The sequence below is a fragment of the Drosophila subpulchrella genome, unplaced genomic scaffold (assembly GCF_014743375.2).
Source record: "Drosophila subpulchrella strain 33 F10 #4 breed RU33 unplaced genomic scaffold, RU_Dsub_v1.1 Primary Assembly Seq354, whole genome shotgun sequence".
Taxonomy (NCBI): domain Eukaryota; kingdom Metazoa; phylum Arthropoda; class Insecta; order Diptera; family Drosophilidae; genus Drosophila; species Drosophila subpulchrella.
Genome location: NW_023665577.1, coordinates 8,708,207 through 8,726,120, shown reverse-complemented (window position 1 = coordinate 8,726,120; position 17,914 = coordinate 8,708,207). Strand labels below are relative to the sequence as shown.

At 39.0% G+C, this 17,914-nt stretch overlaps 3 protein-coding genes across 7 annotated transcripts; 1 reads left to right on the top strand and 2 right to left on the bottom strand.

Moving 5' to 3' along the window:
• Window positions 1-4,571: 4,571 nt before the first annotated feature.
• On the bottom strand, window positions 4,572-6,971 carry LOC119560858 (E3 ubiquitin-protein ligase MARCHF5). Of its 5 annotated transcripts, none has more exons than XM_037874524.1 (4): window positions 6,867-6,971; window positions 5,598-6,108; window positions 5,340-5,536; window positions 4,572-5,286 (listed from the first exon to the last, which is right to left on the bottom strand). In XM_037874524.1, exons 2-4 carry the CDS (start codon window positions 6,102-6,104, stop codon window positions 4,854-4,856), a joined length of 1,137 nt encoding a protein of 378 aa, XP_037730452.1. In that variant the 5' UTR covers window positions 6,105-6,108; window positions 6,867-6,971; the 3' UTR covers window positions 4,572-4,853. The 5 variants fall into 5 exon arrangements, with proteins under 5 accessions (XP_037730452.1, XP_037730454.1, XP_037730449.1 ...); XM_037874526.1 differs by lacking the exon at window positions 6,867-6,971 and adding an exon at window positions 6,174-6,349; XM_037874521.1 differs by lacking the exon at window positions 6,867-6,971 and adding an exon at window positions 6,187-6,349 and having other exon boundaries at window positions 5,598-6,134.
• A 1,293-nt stretch (window positions 6,972-8,264) lies between these two features.
• Window positions 8,265-9,748, bottom strand: LOC119560948 (Golgi to ER traffic protein 4 homolog). The gene is made up of 3 exons (XM_037874686.1): window positions 9,485-9,748; window positions 9,188-9,422; window positions 8,265-9,135 (listed from the first exon to the last, which is right to left on the bottom strand). The coding sequence occupies exons 1-3, from the start codon at window positions 9,634-9,636 to the stop codon at window positions 8,503-8,505; spliced, it is 1,020 nt and encodes a 339-aa protein (XP_037730614.1). The 5' UTR covers window positions 9,637-9,748; the 3' UTR covers window positions 8,265-8,502.
• Window positions 9,749-10,970: 1,222 nt separating this feature from the next.
• LOC119560944 (BTB/POZ domain-containing protein KCTD9) lies at window positions 10,971-16,333 on the top strand. The gene is made up of 3 exons (XM_037874682.1): window positions 10,971-11,547; window positions 14,184-14,315; window positions 15,629-16,333. The coding sequence occupies exons 1-3, from the start codon at window positions 11,029-11,031 to the stop codon at window positions 15,941-15,943; spliced, it is 966 nt and encodes a 321-aa protein (XP_037730610.1). The 5' UTR covers window positions 10,971-11,028; the 3' UTR covers window positions 15,944-16,333.
• The last annotated feature ends 1,581 nt before the right edge of the window (window positions 16,334-17,914 follow it).

The window sequence follows — 17,914 nt, the reverse complement described above, 5'->3', positions numbered from 1 at the left end:
ACGATCGGATAATTATTGTAAAAATGTTACAAGGACCTTTATATTTTGATTTAAATTAAATTGAAACATCTTATTATTTCAGTAATTAGTTTTAAGTTTTTCTAAAATCGGAAAGCTCTTTAAATACAATGCTCCCACAGGAACGACCTGTAAGGGTGTATAAACTTTGGCTTCCCGAAGTAAGCTGCCTTCTAGTTTTTGCATTAATTTGGCGATCTTTCCTATGGAAGCTATATAAAGTAGTAGGCCGATTTTTATCACATTTATTTCGTATTTCTGAATTAGCTTCCTTTCATGTAATTACATTAATTTGGCGATCGTTCCTATGGCAGCTATATGATATAGTAGCCCGATTTTTATCACATTTTTTTCGTAATTCTGAAATAATAAAAAAAATGCCATATACCGGAGAAGAATAGAAAATGATCATATGACAATAACACATATAAATTTAAACTTTCTGAATGTAAACAAGAGTTCACGAACTTTCATAACTTTAAGCAACAAACCCTGTTAAAAATATAAGTATTCAAACATATAAATAAACTTAAAATCAGTTATTTAATGAAGAGGACAATATTTTCGAGGAATCTTTTTCTTCTTCTTCTTACTACAACCGTCAACGGAACATGAAGTTAGCTTTTTAAATCTCGAAGGAAGGCCAACATCATTACGTCAAAATATATTTATAGAGTTCCACTTAAAGAGTTCATTTTGTAGAAACGATAGATTGTTTATCCAGGCAAAAAATATTATAATAACTTCAGACATTATAGATGCAGTAAAACTTGCAATCATTCCTAAAAGTATTAACCAAGATGCTCACCACTTTCTAAATTTTTCTTGATACCCATTTATTTACATCGCACCGAAACGCAGACTTCCAAAAATATTTAAAAACATAGATACTTTTGACAGTGCAGTTTCACTTAATGTAAACAATGAGATTTCACCAGTTAATAAGAAAAATAATCCCACACTAGACGATGCAAAAGTCAATGGTTGCCTGATGGACATAACCTTTCAAATTCGCAAATTTTCTTAATTGCCAAATGTTTTGGATAAAACAAACAAGAAACATCAAAACGAATATTAAGTCCTAAAACCGATCATTTCGTCAACTCGATTTCTTATAAAACTAAATTATCTTTAAACTTTCATAATAAAAACGTTTTTCCCATTTTATTTTACCTACACACAGGCCACTACTAGACTTAAGAAGTGTCTCAGAAGATACTTCTTTGTGATCCCGACCGTTATTGTTTGTGTAAAATGTGTTCTATCGTGTTTCTATCTTCCAGAAGTTACAAAGTATTTGTGCATGTTTGTATGACTGCTTGCTACAGAGTCATCCTGTAAAACGGCTTCTTTATAATTTTAAGCATTTCTAAAACTCACTTGATCATGAGTCACATCTTCCAGGAGGTCTTGCTCAGTTTTGGTACAAAATGGACAATAAGAATTAGAAGTAAAGGAGGTATTAAGCCCGAGACCTTCATTTAAACCTAATATGGTGGTTTTTGTACTACAGAGTTCCGTCCATAACACCAGGATCCTACAACTCGGCGATCAAGCCACCCAACCCAACACTATGCAATGACATACAAAATTAATAACAAGATGCATGACAATTTTTAAGAATAGTCAATTATAAATTTATTATGTTGATTTTTCGACTTTTTAGCTTCATCACAACATAGCCAAAAGCTAAAGCGGCATCACAGATCACGGGTATTAAATTTCCCTCAGTATGTGAAGAGTAAGCGATATGTGTTAGTTTATATACATATACTCAACCTTTTTAATACCCTGACAAAGATAATCATCTGACTATGATGCTAAGTCCGACCAAATTCATCAATTTATCGTTTCTGAAACGTTTAATTGCTTATAATTGGATATTTAGACTTTCACATAAACATTAAAAATTATTTAGTCACTTAAAGGGCATGCAAAAGTCGATGCTGCAGAATGTTGCTAGCTCATAGCATTTTGGCGTCTCTACCAAATGCACACATATCTTACCTGTGCCCCCGATGATAAGCGCAAATAGACAAAACAAATACAAAACTTGCTAGCAATTATAAATGATTAGATCGCTTTTTGAAGCGTTCACTTCGGACAGTTCCCTAACAGGGCAATACCCTGTCTTTGCGGTATAGACACCGTTCTGAAAACCTTTCGACGTAATGATGGTTGCCAACAATTGTCATAGTAAAAAGCTAGGTAAAACTTAAAAAACTGAAATGCCGAAAAAGGATTAAACTAAAACTTAACTTAAAATCTTAAATTTTTATATATTTTCTAGGATCTAACCACCTTTTTGTTTTACCTTTAAATCAATGGTTATCATGCTTAAGTGCCCCAGTAAATGATTAAGTAACCAAATAAGTTAGCTTGCTAGCTATCAATCTCGAAAGGTAATATAAATAGTCGTTTAACTTAAAAAATCCAAGTTATATACACTGAGAATCTAGAGAACGAAAAAATCTAAAGCAGCACGTTTATTTCATTATTATTTCTTCTCACTTTTTCAAGTACAAGTGTTCTTGAAATCAAGCATAAAGGGTTTTTGACTTATTTATTAGGAACACCTAATGCTCGAGCTCGTTTATTGGGAAGCAGCAGATATCGATATCTTCTTGTTGATTATGAATAAATTGGGAAGATCAAAAATAAGAGAGACATTCTCGAAACATTTTCAGGGAGCTTTCGAAGTTCATATACTCCGACTTTTGTAAAATGTTCTTTTTTTCAGTAAGCTGCCCTTCTAAGAACGTAAGTTATCAACAACTAATAATCAAACATTTGTGTTCAATACCACAGGTCGTCAAAAAGAACAAGATTAAACGCTACAAAATCTGGAAGGGTTTTACCCTAAGACCTACACCCAGAAAAATTGAGAACGAAAAAAACCGGGAACGGTTCTTCTTTGTTTAAGAATTTTGTCTTCTCACTTTTTTTCTCGATATCGAGACGAAAACGATGTCGATTTTAGTATTCCGAGTCAAAAGTAATCTCGGCTTTGATGTTGTGGAAGAGTGACGTGAGGGGAAGACGTAGACAAAATGAGAGTGACAGGCCGAACTCCTCTCTTTATATTATAGGGAAGTTAACGAAATGAGCTGCGGCTCTATCTCGCTGCAAATTAACTTCCTCGTTTTTGTGCAAAGTGTGTGGTTAAGTTAATGAGAGGCATAAAAAGTGAAGTAAGGTCCTTCTCCGCGAGTTCAACTTAATAAAGGCCTTCCCCTCCTACAACATAGGCAAAATCAACGTTGATAACGGTTTTTTTCTGCGTGTAAATTTAGAAACTTTCCATAACGTCACAGTTTAAAGAAAATCGTGGTCAAGGTATAAAATGTTGTATTTTTAGGCATTATCCATAAATATCAATAAAGATCCTTTAATAGCACAGAACCAGTGTATAGCTACAATGCTACTTTGAACCTCCGACCCTATAAAGTAAAAATATTCAGCATCACTAGCCGGTCGATCTAGCCGTGTCCGTCTAAAAAATAGTCTATGTTATCTTCGGTGCCACAGTTTTGGGCGGTTCGTGGGCGTGCCACATTAGCGTAACAAACTTGCGCTGCGTATCAAGCTAAGGAATCTAGATTTGAAATCCCATTCCCAGTTTTATTTGGACGATTTTTTCAGTTTGTGGACGTGGCAACATTTTTTAGGCCAATCCATAGGTATTGACGAAAACAATACTTTTTGCATTTACACTGAGCAGTTTTTCCAACACTTAAACTGTAGGAACAACAGTTTTTGCGGCTTGCGGGCGTTAAAATGGGTGTGGCATGTTCGCGTGACAAACTTGCGCTGGGTACGAAGATAGGGAATCTAAATCTGAAATCTTAACTCTTTAGCTCTTATACATAGTTTCCGAGATCACAGCGTTCACACGGACAGACGGACATGGCTAGATCGAATTGGCTATATTAATGCTGACCAAGAATATATATACTTTATGGGGTCGGGCGCATCCTTCTACGTGTTACTAACTATTCCCCCCATACAATATACCCTTTTACTGAGAGTAATGGTTATAAAAATCACTGGATGAATAAGCACTAACGTCGAATTTTTGGGCTATGATTCACCGCCAAAAAGGCCATGAACGGTATTGCAGTATACTGATGCAAGGAACGATACTCCTAGGAAAACAAAACTTTCATTGTCGGGCGACCACTTTTTTTGTGGGTTCATAATCTTAAATCGCGTAGACTTTCTTGTTCCCCACCATTTGAGCTAACACTTAGCAGCAATCGAGCCAGACGCGAAAGGCTCATATGGCATTTTGTCCAATCTTTCTCCAAGCCACAAGCATCTGTGAAATCTCAGACACTACAAAAATGTTGGTGGCAAACAACTTGCCCAAGTACGCAACATTTTGAAAACTAACTTTACTGTTATTATAGTTTACTGTTATATTTCACCCACAGCCGAGGGCTTTACTTTTATTTACAGAGGCAACTTTATAATATACAAAGGGGTAACGTATAAATTAAAGTCTGTGGAAATATATAAATACATATATAAATCCATTATATACTATATCGATATTAAATTTATGGACATGGCGAATTTTCCTTTATTATTAATAAAATAATTGCCATGGCTAATTGGCGTCTGGTTTGAATATACATTTAGATTCCGGCCATTACACATAGTGTATTTTAACAATAAATTTAGCTTTCCTCCCTGCAGGCAATGCCAGAATTTTAGCCACCTTAGTTAAAGGGCTTGTGGTGTGTCCTTGCAAGTGGTAAAACAATTAACTTAAAACAAACGACAACTCGTAGGAAAAAGTTCGCCCTATAAATTTAAATCAATAACAATTCCTCCTAGACAACGCTCCCGCCACTATCGCCGCGTGGACGAGTGATTACTGCGTCCATACGCTGAGCAGGAGGCACTGGTCGTTGCTGGGGCTGCTGATCCTGTCGCGCTGCACTTGCGGCATTGTTATTGTTGCGATGCATGAAATTCCGAATGTTTTCCTCAGTGTAGTCGACGATTCGACGCTTCTTACGGCGGCCGTATTGTTTTTGCTTCAGATAAATTTTCAGGATTCCCTTAACCGTTATAAAGGTGAGTCCTCCGAGGAGAGTGCGATGCAACGTGTTGTCGACCGAGTCGAAGAGAATTCGTCCTACGATCGACGATATAGTGGGAAGCAGAAGGGCGCCACAGAAAACTCGCGTGGCCGACACGGGGTCCGAAAGAGCCGGTGTAGCCGGATTGCTGGTGCTTTGCTGGTCTTCTTCCTGATTGCTGCTTAAGACAGAGGCTTAAAAGGCTGCTGGCGTAGATGTTGTGTGTGCACTTACAGGTTCGGATAAATTAGGCTCATGAAAGGAAACTTCCGCACAACCGTCCCGCGGTTTCGAATAAGGCGCAACAGGGCATCCTCCCATCGAATCAAGCGACCAAGCACCAGTCCCACCGGAATTGCCGGCAGCCCGATGAGTAGAACGAGCGGGTCGCCGGCCTCCATTATAGACATGCCGTGCTCATGACCCACAATCTGTGAATGGTAAATTCGCTTAACAAGGCAACTAATTGGTAATTAAGATCGTTATAAGTACCTGTAAGAATGTAACCGCTCCATACGTGACAGCTGTCCAGTATAAAGAGCCAACAAAGAATCCAGCCGCCAGGAAAGGACTAAGGCGCTTGATGAGATTGTCCATCGCCTCCAGGGCACCCCCAAATTTGCCCATCTGGGGGAACACAATTATGTACTCCGTCTGGCACTGTGGACAGGCCACAGAGCGCAGGGCGTTGCCCTTTTGGGTCTTCTCGTCAATCCAGCGGTAGAGGCAGCTCTGGTGCACCCACTTGGTGGTGCCACGGCACTGGCAGGGCTTAACCCACGCCGCCAGCCGGTTGTCTTCGTCGGTGGCAAAGCAGATCCAGCAGCAGCGCTCCGCCTCCGCCACATCACCACCCACCTGGACCGTAGTGGAAGTGGATGCATCTGTGGGACCTTTGTTCGCCGACGCAGGTGGAACATTCAGCGTTGTGTGATCTTCTTCGGCAACATCTGCAGGTGTCGCACTGTCTGTGGGGGCTTCTGCACCTTTGTCGGCCATTTCCCTAAAATTGTCACACCATATCATGTACTATTTATGTGTGTAACTCGACTGCACTTAGGTCACGACCTTTCTCTCTTACTTTGCGTTCACTCCCTTTACTGTGTGCTGCTAGGCCTGAGGCTTGTGCTTTCACTTCTTTACTAGGCTATCAATACTTTGTGTTTATTTTGAGGTGCTCAACAAAAATTAAACTAAAAAAATTTTATCTGATATATTCTGCAGGGCACATTCGATGGAGGTGGAAAAACATCAGTGTCAACATCGATGTTATCGATACTTTTAGAACATCGGTAACATCGATGTTTGGCCCCTATCAGCGATGTTTTTAACTGTTTTCCTTATACCCTATTTACACAGAGGGGTTTTCGACATTTTCTTCCATGGGAAATAAAACTCGCTAGTTATTCAATATTTTTTGCTAATTTATGTTATTTTTGTACTTTGCGTTTCGCGCATTTTTTTAGAAGGAAATGCATTTAAGGTGTTTTTAACCCACCATAGTCCCTTTTAAATTTTCACTACGCTTGCCTGAATTGAGATCTCATCTTTGTTCAATCTGCTAATAGCAATAAAATAATCATTCGGCGCTAAAAACATTCCACTCAAAACTACCACGGATCGACAGCTTTACTCATACAAAGTCAGTACTATTGGATTCCTCAACACGTATCTCTTCCTACCTGAGGGTGGAGTCCACGGCAATTAAGACTCCACCTCCTCGCCTGGACGGTCGATCATGCCTATAAATGGTGTACCTACCAGGAAAAATCTCGGAGTTTAGGATATCCGGTCTCAGTAAACACAATAATGTGTGATGCAAAAGAAAGACTATCCGAATAAAATTTAGTTAGCTTGCTACTAAAGCCTCTGGTATTCTGATAGGAAAGAGTTAAGCTAGTTTTTAGAAGAAGAAGGTGCGACTGTAGAAGACGAAGGAGCGACACTACTGGGGAGTCTTGTTTCTACATGTCTTTTTCTTTTACTTGAGTTCCGATTCCTAGTTTTGAAATCCATTATCATACTATTTTTGTTTTGTGTTGGCTTTGCAAAATGTATGGAATGAGGTTCAACTTTGAAAACTTATTTTACATCGGGTAAACTGTTTTGGCAAATTTTTCACCACGAACACTCGACATATAAAAATAACAAATAGTGGTATGATTGAACGGATTCATCCACAGAAACGGCCTTCTAAACTTAAACAAATGCGAAAAATCTGGCTTTTGGCGAATATCTTTTAAACGGTTCCTTGGACATTTTTTTAATGAGTTCAGCGTGATCAGTGACTCAAAACTAACCAGAAAAATGGGTCTCCACGTTTATTTCGAACAAAAAGTTTAGTCTGTAAACTAGTGTTATATATATCTATGTATCGTATCTATACATGTTTCATCCGTCTTGCTCCGACGTATATACTACCTTCAATAGAAATAATACTTTTGGGAGGGTTTCATTCCGATAGCTTTAAAACTGAGAGACTAGTTTGCGTAGAAACGGACAGACGGACAAGGCTATATCCACCTAGTAAAGGTGATCAAGAATATATATACTTTATGGAGTCGGAAACGTCTCCTTAACTGCACTGCAAACTTCTGACTGAAATCATTATACGCTCTGCAAGGGCGTACAAATAGGTGGCCTATTTGAATCGTTTTAGTTTAGTTTAGCCACACATTATCTCTCTGTCGGTTTTGAGATATTGTGGCTACCAGTTGAAAAACTCTGTTTCGTGAATACCACGTTTAAAAGTTAAAGTTGTCCCTTTAGCGCTCTGACGGGCATTCCTTCTCAGGGCTGTAACTTTCGAACGACAATAAATATAAATAAATCCATTTAGACCAATGCTCGACACGGAATACAATAACATTAGCTGTGCATAGCTATTCCGTGCCCGCTTAATATGACGCTGCCGACCGTTGATCTAAAGGGATTTATCAGCATTCAATAAAAAGTATAGATGCGATTTATAAAAAAAAATTCAAGACATTGCTGAACCCATGACATTTGATATTGCAAAACAATTTCCGAACTTCCGCAAAAAGCTCAAGGATATTTCCTTCATTACGAGTAAGACCGCCAAGCTTCAAAAAGGCCTACAAAAGAGCACATTTGAAGCGGTTACACTGCAAAACTCAAAGAATGTGGCACGGAGTATGCTTGTTGATCATTGTGAAGTACACTTTTGTATAATTTTCAACTAAAACACTGTGGAATCTACATTGCAGTTATCGCGACTATACGCTTATGGTAAATAATTTTCCATACATTACATTAAAATTATAACAAGAAAAGCACGATGAATTCGTGGCAAAAAACTTCGTTGATTAGAAGCGACCAAAGCAACCTAGGGTCCTCCTCCATTATGCACCATCCCTGCAAATAACTCTAGTTGATGTTAGTCCAGCTCGTTATTTGCGTTCTGCCGTATTTGCGGGGTGCCCTGATCGTCTATGTCGTCTTCGTCGAAGCCCGCCATTAGGCGATTTAGTATGTCACCAAACATACCGCCTAACCCAGGCGTCCCAGCGTGACTAGCTTCCGGCTGCTCGTCGAAATAAATCACTCCAATCTTAGCCACGTACTTCAGGAACGATGTGTCTCGCTTTAGCGATGGATCGTAAAGCTTCCGCAACGCCCGAAACCCAGCGACACGCTTTGAGTCAATGAGGCGAAACAGGAAGTACAGGAAGTTAACCAGGGGTTCTTTGTAGGGGAACTCATGCCTCAGTAGCTTTGTGTGGTAGCGCGTGTACTCGTCGAACGTTTCCTCGGCGGTCTTACGATCCTTAAGCGAGAGCTGCTGCAACACTGCCTGCACCAGGAATAAGTCCACCTCGCCCTGGAAACCTCTGCTCTGGCTGATTTCAATCAGCACCCGCCCGCAGAGGCTGCCGTCCTGACAGAGCAGATAATGGTGGCGAGCAGATTCGATGTTGCCCTCTGTCCAAAACACATGTGCAATCAACTTGTGCAGTACCGGATGGCCGTACTGGCCGTGCAGGGCCGTGCTCCACTTGATGGCCCGTTGCTGGAGGAGACATGTAAGTGATTATTGCGACACGTCGCGATTAAAAACTCACGATTAGCGTTTCGCGCTCCACTGTCGTGGCGTTCAGGCCACGTATCAAAGCTCCCAGACGTGGCACCCACAGGAAGTTGTCGGTGTCCTCCGCCTGCGGTCCTTGCTTCTCCAGCGTGTCCACTAACAGAAGGCACAAGTCCGCAGCGCTGCTCTCCTGCTCCTTGGCTATTAGCTGTTGGGCTCCGTCGAAGAGCAGATCCAGGCAGTCCTGGTAGCGCCTCTGCGCTGTATACCTATCAAGAGCGATACGATATTAGAACATGTGTTACATATGTATATCTTGCAAAGAGAGTACCTAAAGTACAGCGTCCTGTACATCATGTGCGCTTCGTAGAACTCTCCTCCGGCCAGAGATTGGGACAACTTGGCAAGAACACGGCTAACGCCGCGTTGCCCGGTGGACACCGCACTGCCGCTGGCTATAGCACCTGTCTCAGCGGCGGCCATTAGCTTGTTTGCTTTGTTAATTTTTACGCGTTAAAGAAACTTTTTCGACGATTTGGAAGCCTAATTTTCTAATTTTTTTATATTTACATATACACACATCCAGATGACGAGCCTATCGAAATTGAATGCAATTTTATAGCCTCTTCACACAGGTTATTAGTATTGAAGCAGTAAAGAGTTCACACCACCGCTATACATATTAGTCATTTCATGTCAAACCCGTCGCTCAATTTAGGAAAAGTTTCGAGAAAGATAAAACAATTAATTTCAACGGAGGACTAGCACAGCACTATTTTGTATCTTGTTCGGTTGGTTTTATCTAGCAGGATCCGTCGTAAATAAAATAAAAAAGTTAAATGAAAATTACACAAGAAAATATTTTTAAAATGTTCTATATTTTATGTTTGGGAACTTTTTGTCACTTCCTTAAATTATCAAAAAAAACAATACCCGAGATCTTAATTTATTATATATTATGTAGATAGTAGATAAAATAAATTTTGGTAGTTTGGAAGTCCCTATAAAAACATAAAATCCTGCGAGTACGAACGGCGAAATTGTTTCCGCTTTTTTTTGCAGTATACCTACAGAGTAGTAGTACTTATCTAAAGTTCTTTGGGACCAGAAGATTAAGTGCTTATTATTTCTTAAATTAAAATAAAAAATAAAAAAATTATATCCGGGGTCAAAAAAGAACGGGCTATTTCCTTTTTCAGACAAATTGTTCCGAAAAATACCAGAACTGTATGCATATACTAAACATCCAATATTGAACAAATATCGATTTTTATGTGACTTGTTTTGCCTATTGCTCAATTCATTTAAAGCTTAGTTTTTGTTTTGTTGCGAAATTACAAAATTTAAACTTGTTAAAGGCGAATATTATATAAAATGTATGAAACTTATCTACAAACCGTTAATGTGTTCTTAATGGTAAAACAAACAGCTGTTTCGTAATTGTTCGTGACAAGTTTGAGCTGAACGAAAATGTGGGAAACGGCACATCTTTAGCCTGGAATTATGGCGTTAACTCTATTTCGAAAGAATACGAAAACTCTATAGTCTAAAAAGCATGCAATAAATTTGGGATAATGCATAAAATTGGGATCCAATGGGAATGATTCTTAGCAATCATATTCGAAGTTGATAGCCAAATTGAGACAAAAGCAAGCTTCGCACAAAAAAACCATTAAAAGGTTTTGATTTTTTTTCCAATAAGCTGATGGGCAGCATTTCGTACAGCATAAGCGCTGCTGGTGATGCGACTCCGTGTGAACACTCAATATTGAAACCTACTGCGAATGACATGACATGGAAGAGGAAGAGAGCGAAGTCAAAACAGCTGAGTATTGGCAGCAGATTGTGTAGCTCATTGCTGAACTGCTCAAGCAAATGGACAGTGACCTGAAGGATAGTGTTCCCGCTGATGCCAGCGTCTTCTCCCCAAATCGTTGGGTCAAGCTGAATGTGGGTGGTCAGATATACGCCACCACCATCGATACTCTGGTAGGCAGGGAACCGGACTCAATGCTAGCACGAATGTTCTTGCAAGATGGCAGCATAATGCCCAGCGAGCGGGACGAGCAAGGAGCTTTCCTAATTGACCGGAGTCCTCGATACTTCGAGCCAATCATCAACTATCTGCGCCATGGCCAATTCGTCTGTGACTCTAACATCAGCGTACTGGGCGTCCTGGAGGAGGCAAAATTCTTTGGCATATTTTCACTTGTAACCCACTTAGAGGAGCGCCTGGGACAACAGGAGGGTCCGCTGGGTGATAGGCCACTGACGCGCAACGACGTAATCAAGGCCATCATTCAGACCTCCGTCATAACAGAACTGCGCTTTCAAGGCGTAAATCTTTCCGGAGCTGATCTTAGAAAACTTGACTTCCGCAACATCAATTTTAAGGTATGCGATGGCGATGCAATAATGAGAATAATTAAACCAAGATTAATTACTATAGACGAGTGCCTCGACTATCAGAAATCCGTCACTCTGTTTCAAATTTTAATTAAAATCAAATTCCAGGGCATTTCTAATGGCGTGGCACACACTACCGATGCCAGCGCAGCCACCTAGCGGTGTGTAGCGGTACCACTGACGGTACTTTTAGAGCAGGGGTCGGCAGCGGCCTATCTAGTGAGCATAGGAAAGTGTTCTGCCCATCCTCTGCTCGCTCACGTATAACGTAGATGTTCGTATGACTTCGGCATGGGTCTTCGGGTCCTTTTTTTCTCAGCTTCGGCGCACTTTTTTGCTGCTGCGGCAGAGAATTTCAGTGCAAAACAGAGAAACGTCAGGCGTCAGAGCGCTGCACGCCAACTTCGTGTTTTTTACACTCACACTAATGCAAGGCAAACTTGTGATGGTATGTGTGTGCCGACCACTGTTTTAGAGTAAAAGTGTATATTGGAATCGTCGGAAAGTACGTAACAGGTAGAAGGAAGCGTTTCCGACCCTATAAAATATATATATTCTTGATCAGGATCACTAGCCGAGTCAATCTAGCCGTGTCTGTCTGTCCGTATAAACGCAGTGATCTCGGAAACCATAAAAGCTACAAAGTTGTAACTCTAGAAATTCCTGTGCAGCTCACGTTTGTATCAGCAGAGTGCCACGTCCACTCTAACGCCCACAACTCGCTCAAAACTTTGGCCCTACAGTTATAATGCCAGAATAAAAACTTAAACTAAAACGTATTGCTCTCGCCTAGTGATCCAGATCAAGAATATATATACTTTATAGGATCGGAAACGCTTTCTTCTACCTGTTACATACTTTCTGACGAATCTAGAATACCCTTTTACTCTACGAGTACCGTCAGTGGTACCGCTACCCACCGCTAGGTGCCTGCGCTGGCATCGGTAATAACGAGTATAATAATAACACTTTACATTTTTACGTTTTATTGACGATATTCTGGTTAGACACGGGCGTAAAATCATTACTTATTTACTAATGGGCCGATCTCAACAATTTTTTTTGGGCGGCTTGTGGTCGTTAGAGTGGGCGTGGCATCCTGCTGAAGCAAACCTGCACTGCGCCAGAACCTTAGAACCTGCATGCTTAATCCCAAAATAGTAGCTTTAATAGTTTCTGAGAACACATCGTTCATACGGACAGACGGACATCGGGCTAGATCGACTCGGCTAGTGATCGGATCGGAAACGCTTCTACCTGTTATGCGTTTTCGATTTGTGGGCGTTAGAGTGGGCGTGGCACTCCGCTGAAGCACTCTGAGTGTCAAATTTTATTTCTTTAGATATAATAACGTGGGTGCTAGGCAAAAATTTGTGCAATGGCTGTTTGTGGGTGTGGCACTCGGCTGAGGCAAACATGAGTTTCATAGGAATAAGTTGAATCTATACTCACAAAAAAAAATGTCATCTGTACCTATCAAATAGTTACTCTAACGTAATGCGTTAAGGTAAGGGTTACTATAAGAAATAGATATGTCACAATAAATAAGGGTATCATGGGTGAATTTTTTGTATGGTAAATACATTCCTAGAAAATTATTAAAATTATTATTTAAATGCATATTTACGTCACTGTAGCTTGGTAATTTATAAGCAAAATTAAAAAAAGTAATTTTTATATTGCCCTTTTTATGAGTGACTTCCAGCTAGTGTGGAAGTATGTCGAAGACTTTAGAGAATATGTTTTAATTAAAGACTTAGCTGTTTGGAGTTTGACTTGGGACTCTAGGTACACGAGACGCTAGACACAGTTTGGTAAACATTTTTAAAGTTATTATTGCATACTTTTGTGTGGAAGATATTACGTTAGATTAACTATTTTTAATAGTTAATTTACTAAACAGTTATTTACTATTACAATAAAATACACACATCACTTGAACGTAACTATGTTAATAGTGGCTTAACTATTAGATAGTAAGCAAAGCCAAAACAAATACGTATATGTATTTAAATATTAAGGAACAATTTTTTATGGTTACTAAACTATTTGCATTGGTCAATTTTACCAACGAATTTTTGTTGTGTGTATGAAACATTTTGACCCTTGAGAAGTGTGGTCGCCAGAGCGTCTGATTTCAATTTCCAAACTGGAGCCACATAGAGTTTAAATCTTTAAATCGCTCAAATAATATTCCATACTAACAGTTTGGCCGGGTGGAAGGAATTCATTGAGCACCACACCGACCACATTAAGGTCGGTGATCAGGATCACTAGCCGCCTACTCGCGATCTCAATATATGGTTATGTGTATTGGCCGAAAGTCTTAGCAACTATGGCCGATTCCTCCCTGTACCTGTTTTAAACTTTTGGCAACAGAGTACAATAAATAATATGGTTATGTGCGCGGCAGACAGATTGTGGGCGCCACAGTTCTTCGCGGTTTGTTGGCGTTAGAGGGGCGTGTGAAACTTTTTTTGGGTCAATCGATAGGTATTGATCAGAACACTAGATATCAATTCAAATATAATTTAAATTTGCAAAACATTAAAAAGTCAACTGAACTAACTTTTTAAATCTAAATTACTAAATATCATTAATAGACCATTGTTTTTCCTCCACAGTACGCAAACATGTCGCGCTGCAATTTGTCCCACACCAATTTATCCCACACCTGCTTGGAGCGAGCGGACCTTCAGTACGCAAACTTGGAGTGTGCTCAACTAGTTTCAGTTCGAGGGCTTTGCGCGAACATGGTAAGAACTTCCTCACCAGAAAAAGGAATTTAAATCTGGCACAGCCGCATTCCATTTTTAAAGAAATGTATTAGAATTTTTGATTTGTCGGAAAGTATGTAACAGGTAGAAGGAAGTGTTTCCGAATGTACATATATATTTTTGATCTGGATCACTTGTCATTTAGCCATGTCCGTCTGTCCGTATGAACGCTAAGATCTCGGAAACAATAGGAGCTAGAACGTTGGAATTAAGCATGCATATCTTGCGATTCCTGCGCAGCGCAAGTTTGATTCAGCAAACCCATCTAACGTCCACATTTTTTAATACTTTGTACAAATTTTGTTCTTAAAAATACCCATCTATATGCTAAAATTTTATTACAAATCATTAAATCATTAAAAAGTTATAACTAAATAAGATTTAATATTTAACAAACTCTATCGAGATCTCACACCGCATTCAGGAAATCGATTGTTTTCACTAACAACCCTCCTAGCCTATAGCGGCACCTATCGTCTATAGCATATCTCCATCCCTCTCATAGTCTCTTTAGCTGAGTAACGGGTGTCTATTAGTCGATGCCATCGACTATAGCGATTTGTCTTGTTTATAATTTTGATAGTTTGTTTTCAATTTGATCTATTCAATGAATTTGTCAATTATTTGGCAAGCAAATACCGTAATTTATAACTTGTGATCTCAATAACAAACAGAGGAAGAGGGTCGAGGTTTCTTATTTAGTTCCTTAGGTATTGATTCAGAGCAAGTTTTTTGTCCGAATCAGAAATTATAAAAGCTACACAGAAGGGATTAAGGAACCAGATTCTAGAGATTGTCACAGTTTTGATGCTAGACAAAAATTAAAAAAATTTTTTTTTATTAAGCTTGTAAAAAGACCCTGAAAAGTATACTTATTCTTGATTAGGATTACTAGCCGAGTCGGTTTTGCCTAGACCGTCTGTCTGCCCGTATGAACGCTGAGATCTCTGAAACTATAAAAGCTAGAAAGTTGGGATTAAGTACACAGATTTTTGGGGCTCTTACGCAGCGCAAGTTTGTTCCAACTAAGTGTCAGGGCCTTTTTAACTTCCATAAATTCAGGTTCTGCCTGTCCCACCTTTTTGAAGGTACATAGAGAGCCCGTGCTTTCTCTATGCCATTATCGGCATGCTAAAAGTTAAGTTAATATTGTTAGCTGAGTGTCTGGTATACGATAGTCGAATCACTCGACTATAGCGTTCTCTATTGTTCTAAGCTCTACTCCTGCAGTGCTTTAAAAATTGTATTTTCCTAAGACTAGGAATAAGATTTTAACCTGCCAAATCTTTCAGGAAGGTGCTAATTTGCGTGGGTGTAATTTCGAGGATCCAACAGGAGTGCGGACTAATCTGGAAGGTGTTAACCTCAAAGGAGCTTGCCTGGAAAGCAGCAACATGGCCGGCGTTAATTTACGTGTCGCAAATTTAAAAAACGCGAATATGAAAAATTGCAACTTACGAGCAGCAGTCTTAGCAGGAGCAGATTTGGAAAAATGTAATCTTTCAGGCAGTGACTTGCAGGAGGCCAATTTGCGCGGAGCTAATTTAAAGGACGCTGAGCTTACTTTAATGGTGACCCCTTTGCATATGTCGCAGGCCATACGATGATATATACGATGGGGACAGTATTTTGTGCAATTACATATCACATATAAGACTCTGATGTTTATAACTAAAAAATTTAAGATTATTGATTGTAAATACTATAATTTTAACCGTAGCCCTAAAAGTAAACAGTATTAGGACTTTATTGTATTTGCATAATTTCCATTTGTGTTTTAATTTCCATTTGCAAACACAGTGCGAAAGACAAACAAAATCACGATGTTAAAATCTAGTGAAGATCGAAAATTCAAAAAATATCAAATTTTGTGACCAAAAGTAATTATGTATTTTCGATTTAAGTTTGATCCGTTTTTATGCAGTTTTTAGAGCTTGTATTCAATATATTTTTATCATATGAACTTTATTTTAATAAAAATGCTTTTAAACCAACTAAATATTAACATATGTGCATATTAAATTCGCGTAAAACATTCGAAAGTAATATCCGGAGCAGGCTTGTATGTATGTATGTATATTTGAACACAATCGTAAAGTTCTTTAGTTTCTGTTAGTTTTGGTTTTTCGGCACAGCCCTAGTGAGAGCGGCGATAATCGACGGAAAAGAAGTTTAATCGACAAGTTTACAAGTGCGTTGATAAGTTTAAGTCAGGTAAGTGATCATTTAATTAATTAATTACAAGATAATAAATTGTGTAACTTTTTTACTTACAGTCTTTTTATTGATTCGCCCTTTAATGCAGCGCTGCCTGTAAAACAAAAGTAGAAACGAGGAAGAACGCTATAGTCGAGTACCTCGACTATTAGATACCCGTTACTCAGCTAAAGAGATCAAAGGGAAATGGAGATATGCAAGCAGCAAAGCGAGATTGAAATGCGCCACCTACCGGCGGTAGACAGATTTAAGTGTTATGGGCGTTAAAGTGGGCGTGGTAAACTTTTTTTTTGGGTCAATCGATAGGTATTGATGAGAACAATACATATCAGTTAAAATTTTTATTCTAGCATCAAAACTGTAGGAGCCACAGTTTTGGGCGGTTTGTGGGCATTAGAGTGGGCGTGACACTCTGCTGAAACAAACTTGCGCTGCACAGAAATCTCAGGAATCTGCATCCCTAATCCCAGCATTGTACCTCTTATAGTTTCCGAGATCTCAGCGTTCATACGGAAATGGCTAGATCGACTCGGCTAGTGATCCTGATCAAGAATATATATACTTTATGGGGTCGGAAACGCTTTCTTCTGCCTGTTACATACTTTCCGACGAATCTAGTATACCCTTTTACTCTACGAGTAACGGGTATAAAAACTAAAATATAATTAAATCTGACATTTATTTTCAATATTATTAATCGCCGGACGACCCTGACAAATGTTTCTCAAGGCGATGCAATACATTCAAAATAAATAAAATAAAAAAATGAAGTAAAGCAACACTAGTAAAAAAATAAATATAAAACAATACAATACACAAATAAAAAATGTATTCTATTATATAAATCTATTTTTATCAAGTTCTGCTGAACGGGGCCATTTGCTCTACAACTTTTGGTTTTGCGGGACAAAAGCTAGATGTGTCAGGTTCTCTAATGATAACTCACATACGAAATGCAAATAAATACTGCGCTAAAAACTTTGCAACACCAATTCGTGGAGGATAATAACTTTTTCAGTACAAGAGAAGGCAGTTTTTAATTACATAATTTCTTTGGACGGCTGTCCACGTAGTAACGAATTTAAGCTGTTGGGGACATTGGGGATAAATACCACAGATTACTGGGCTAGTTGTATTCTTACTGAATATACTCGTCAAATGACACCGCATTCAGTGCCAAAAATCAGAGTCTTAGTTCAAAAACAATATATATATTTCGTTTCGTTTGTCACTTTGCCCCAAAGCGTTTTTTGAAGGTCCTGGAAACATTGAAATGGTGTTAAATAGCTAGATATAAGAGCCTTTAGTTCTACCACTTTTGAAAAACTAGTTAGTCCGGGAAAAGTATGTAAAAGTATGTA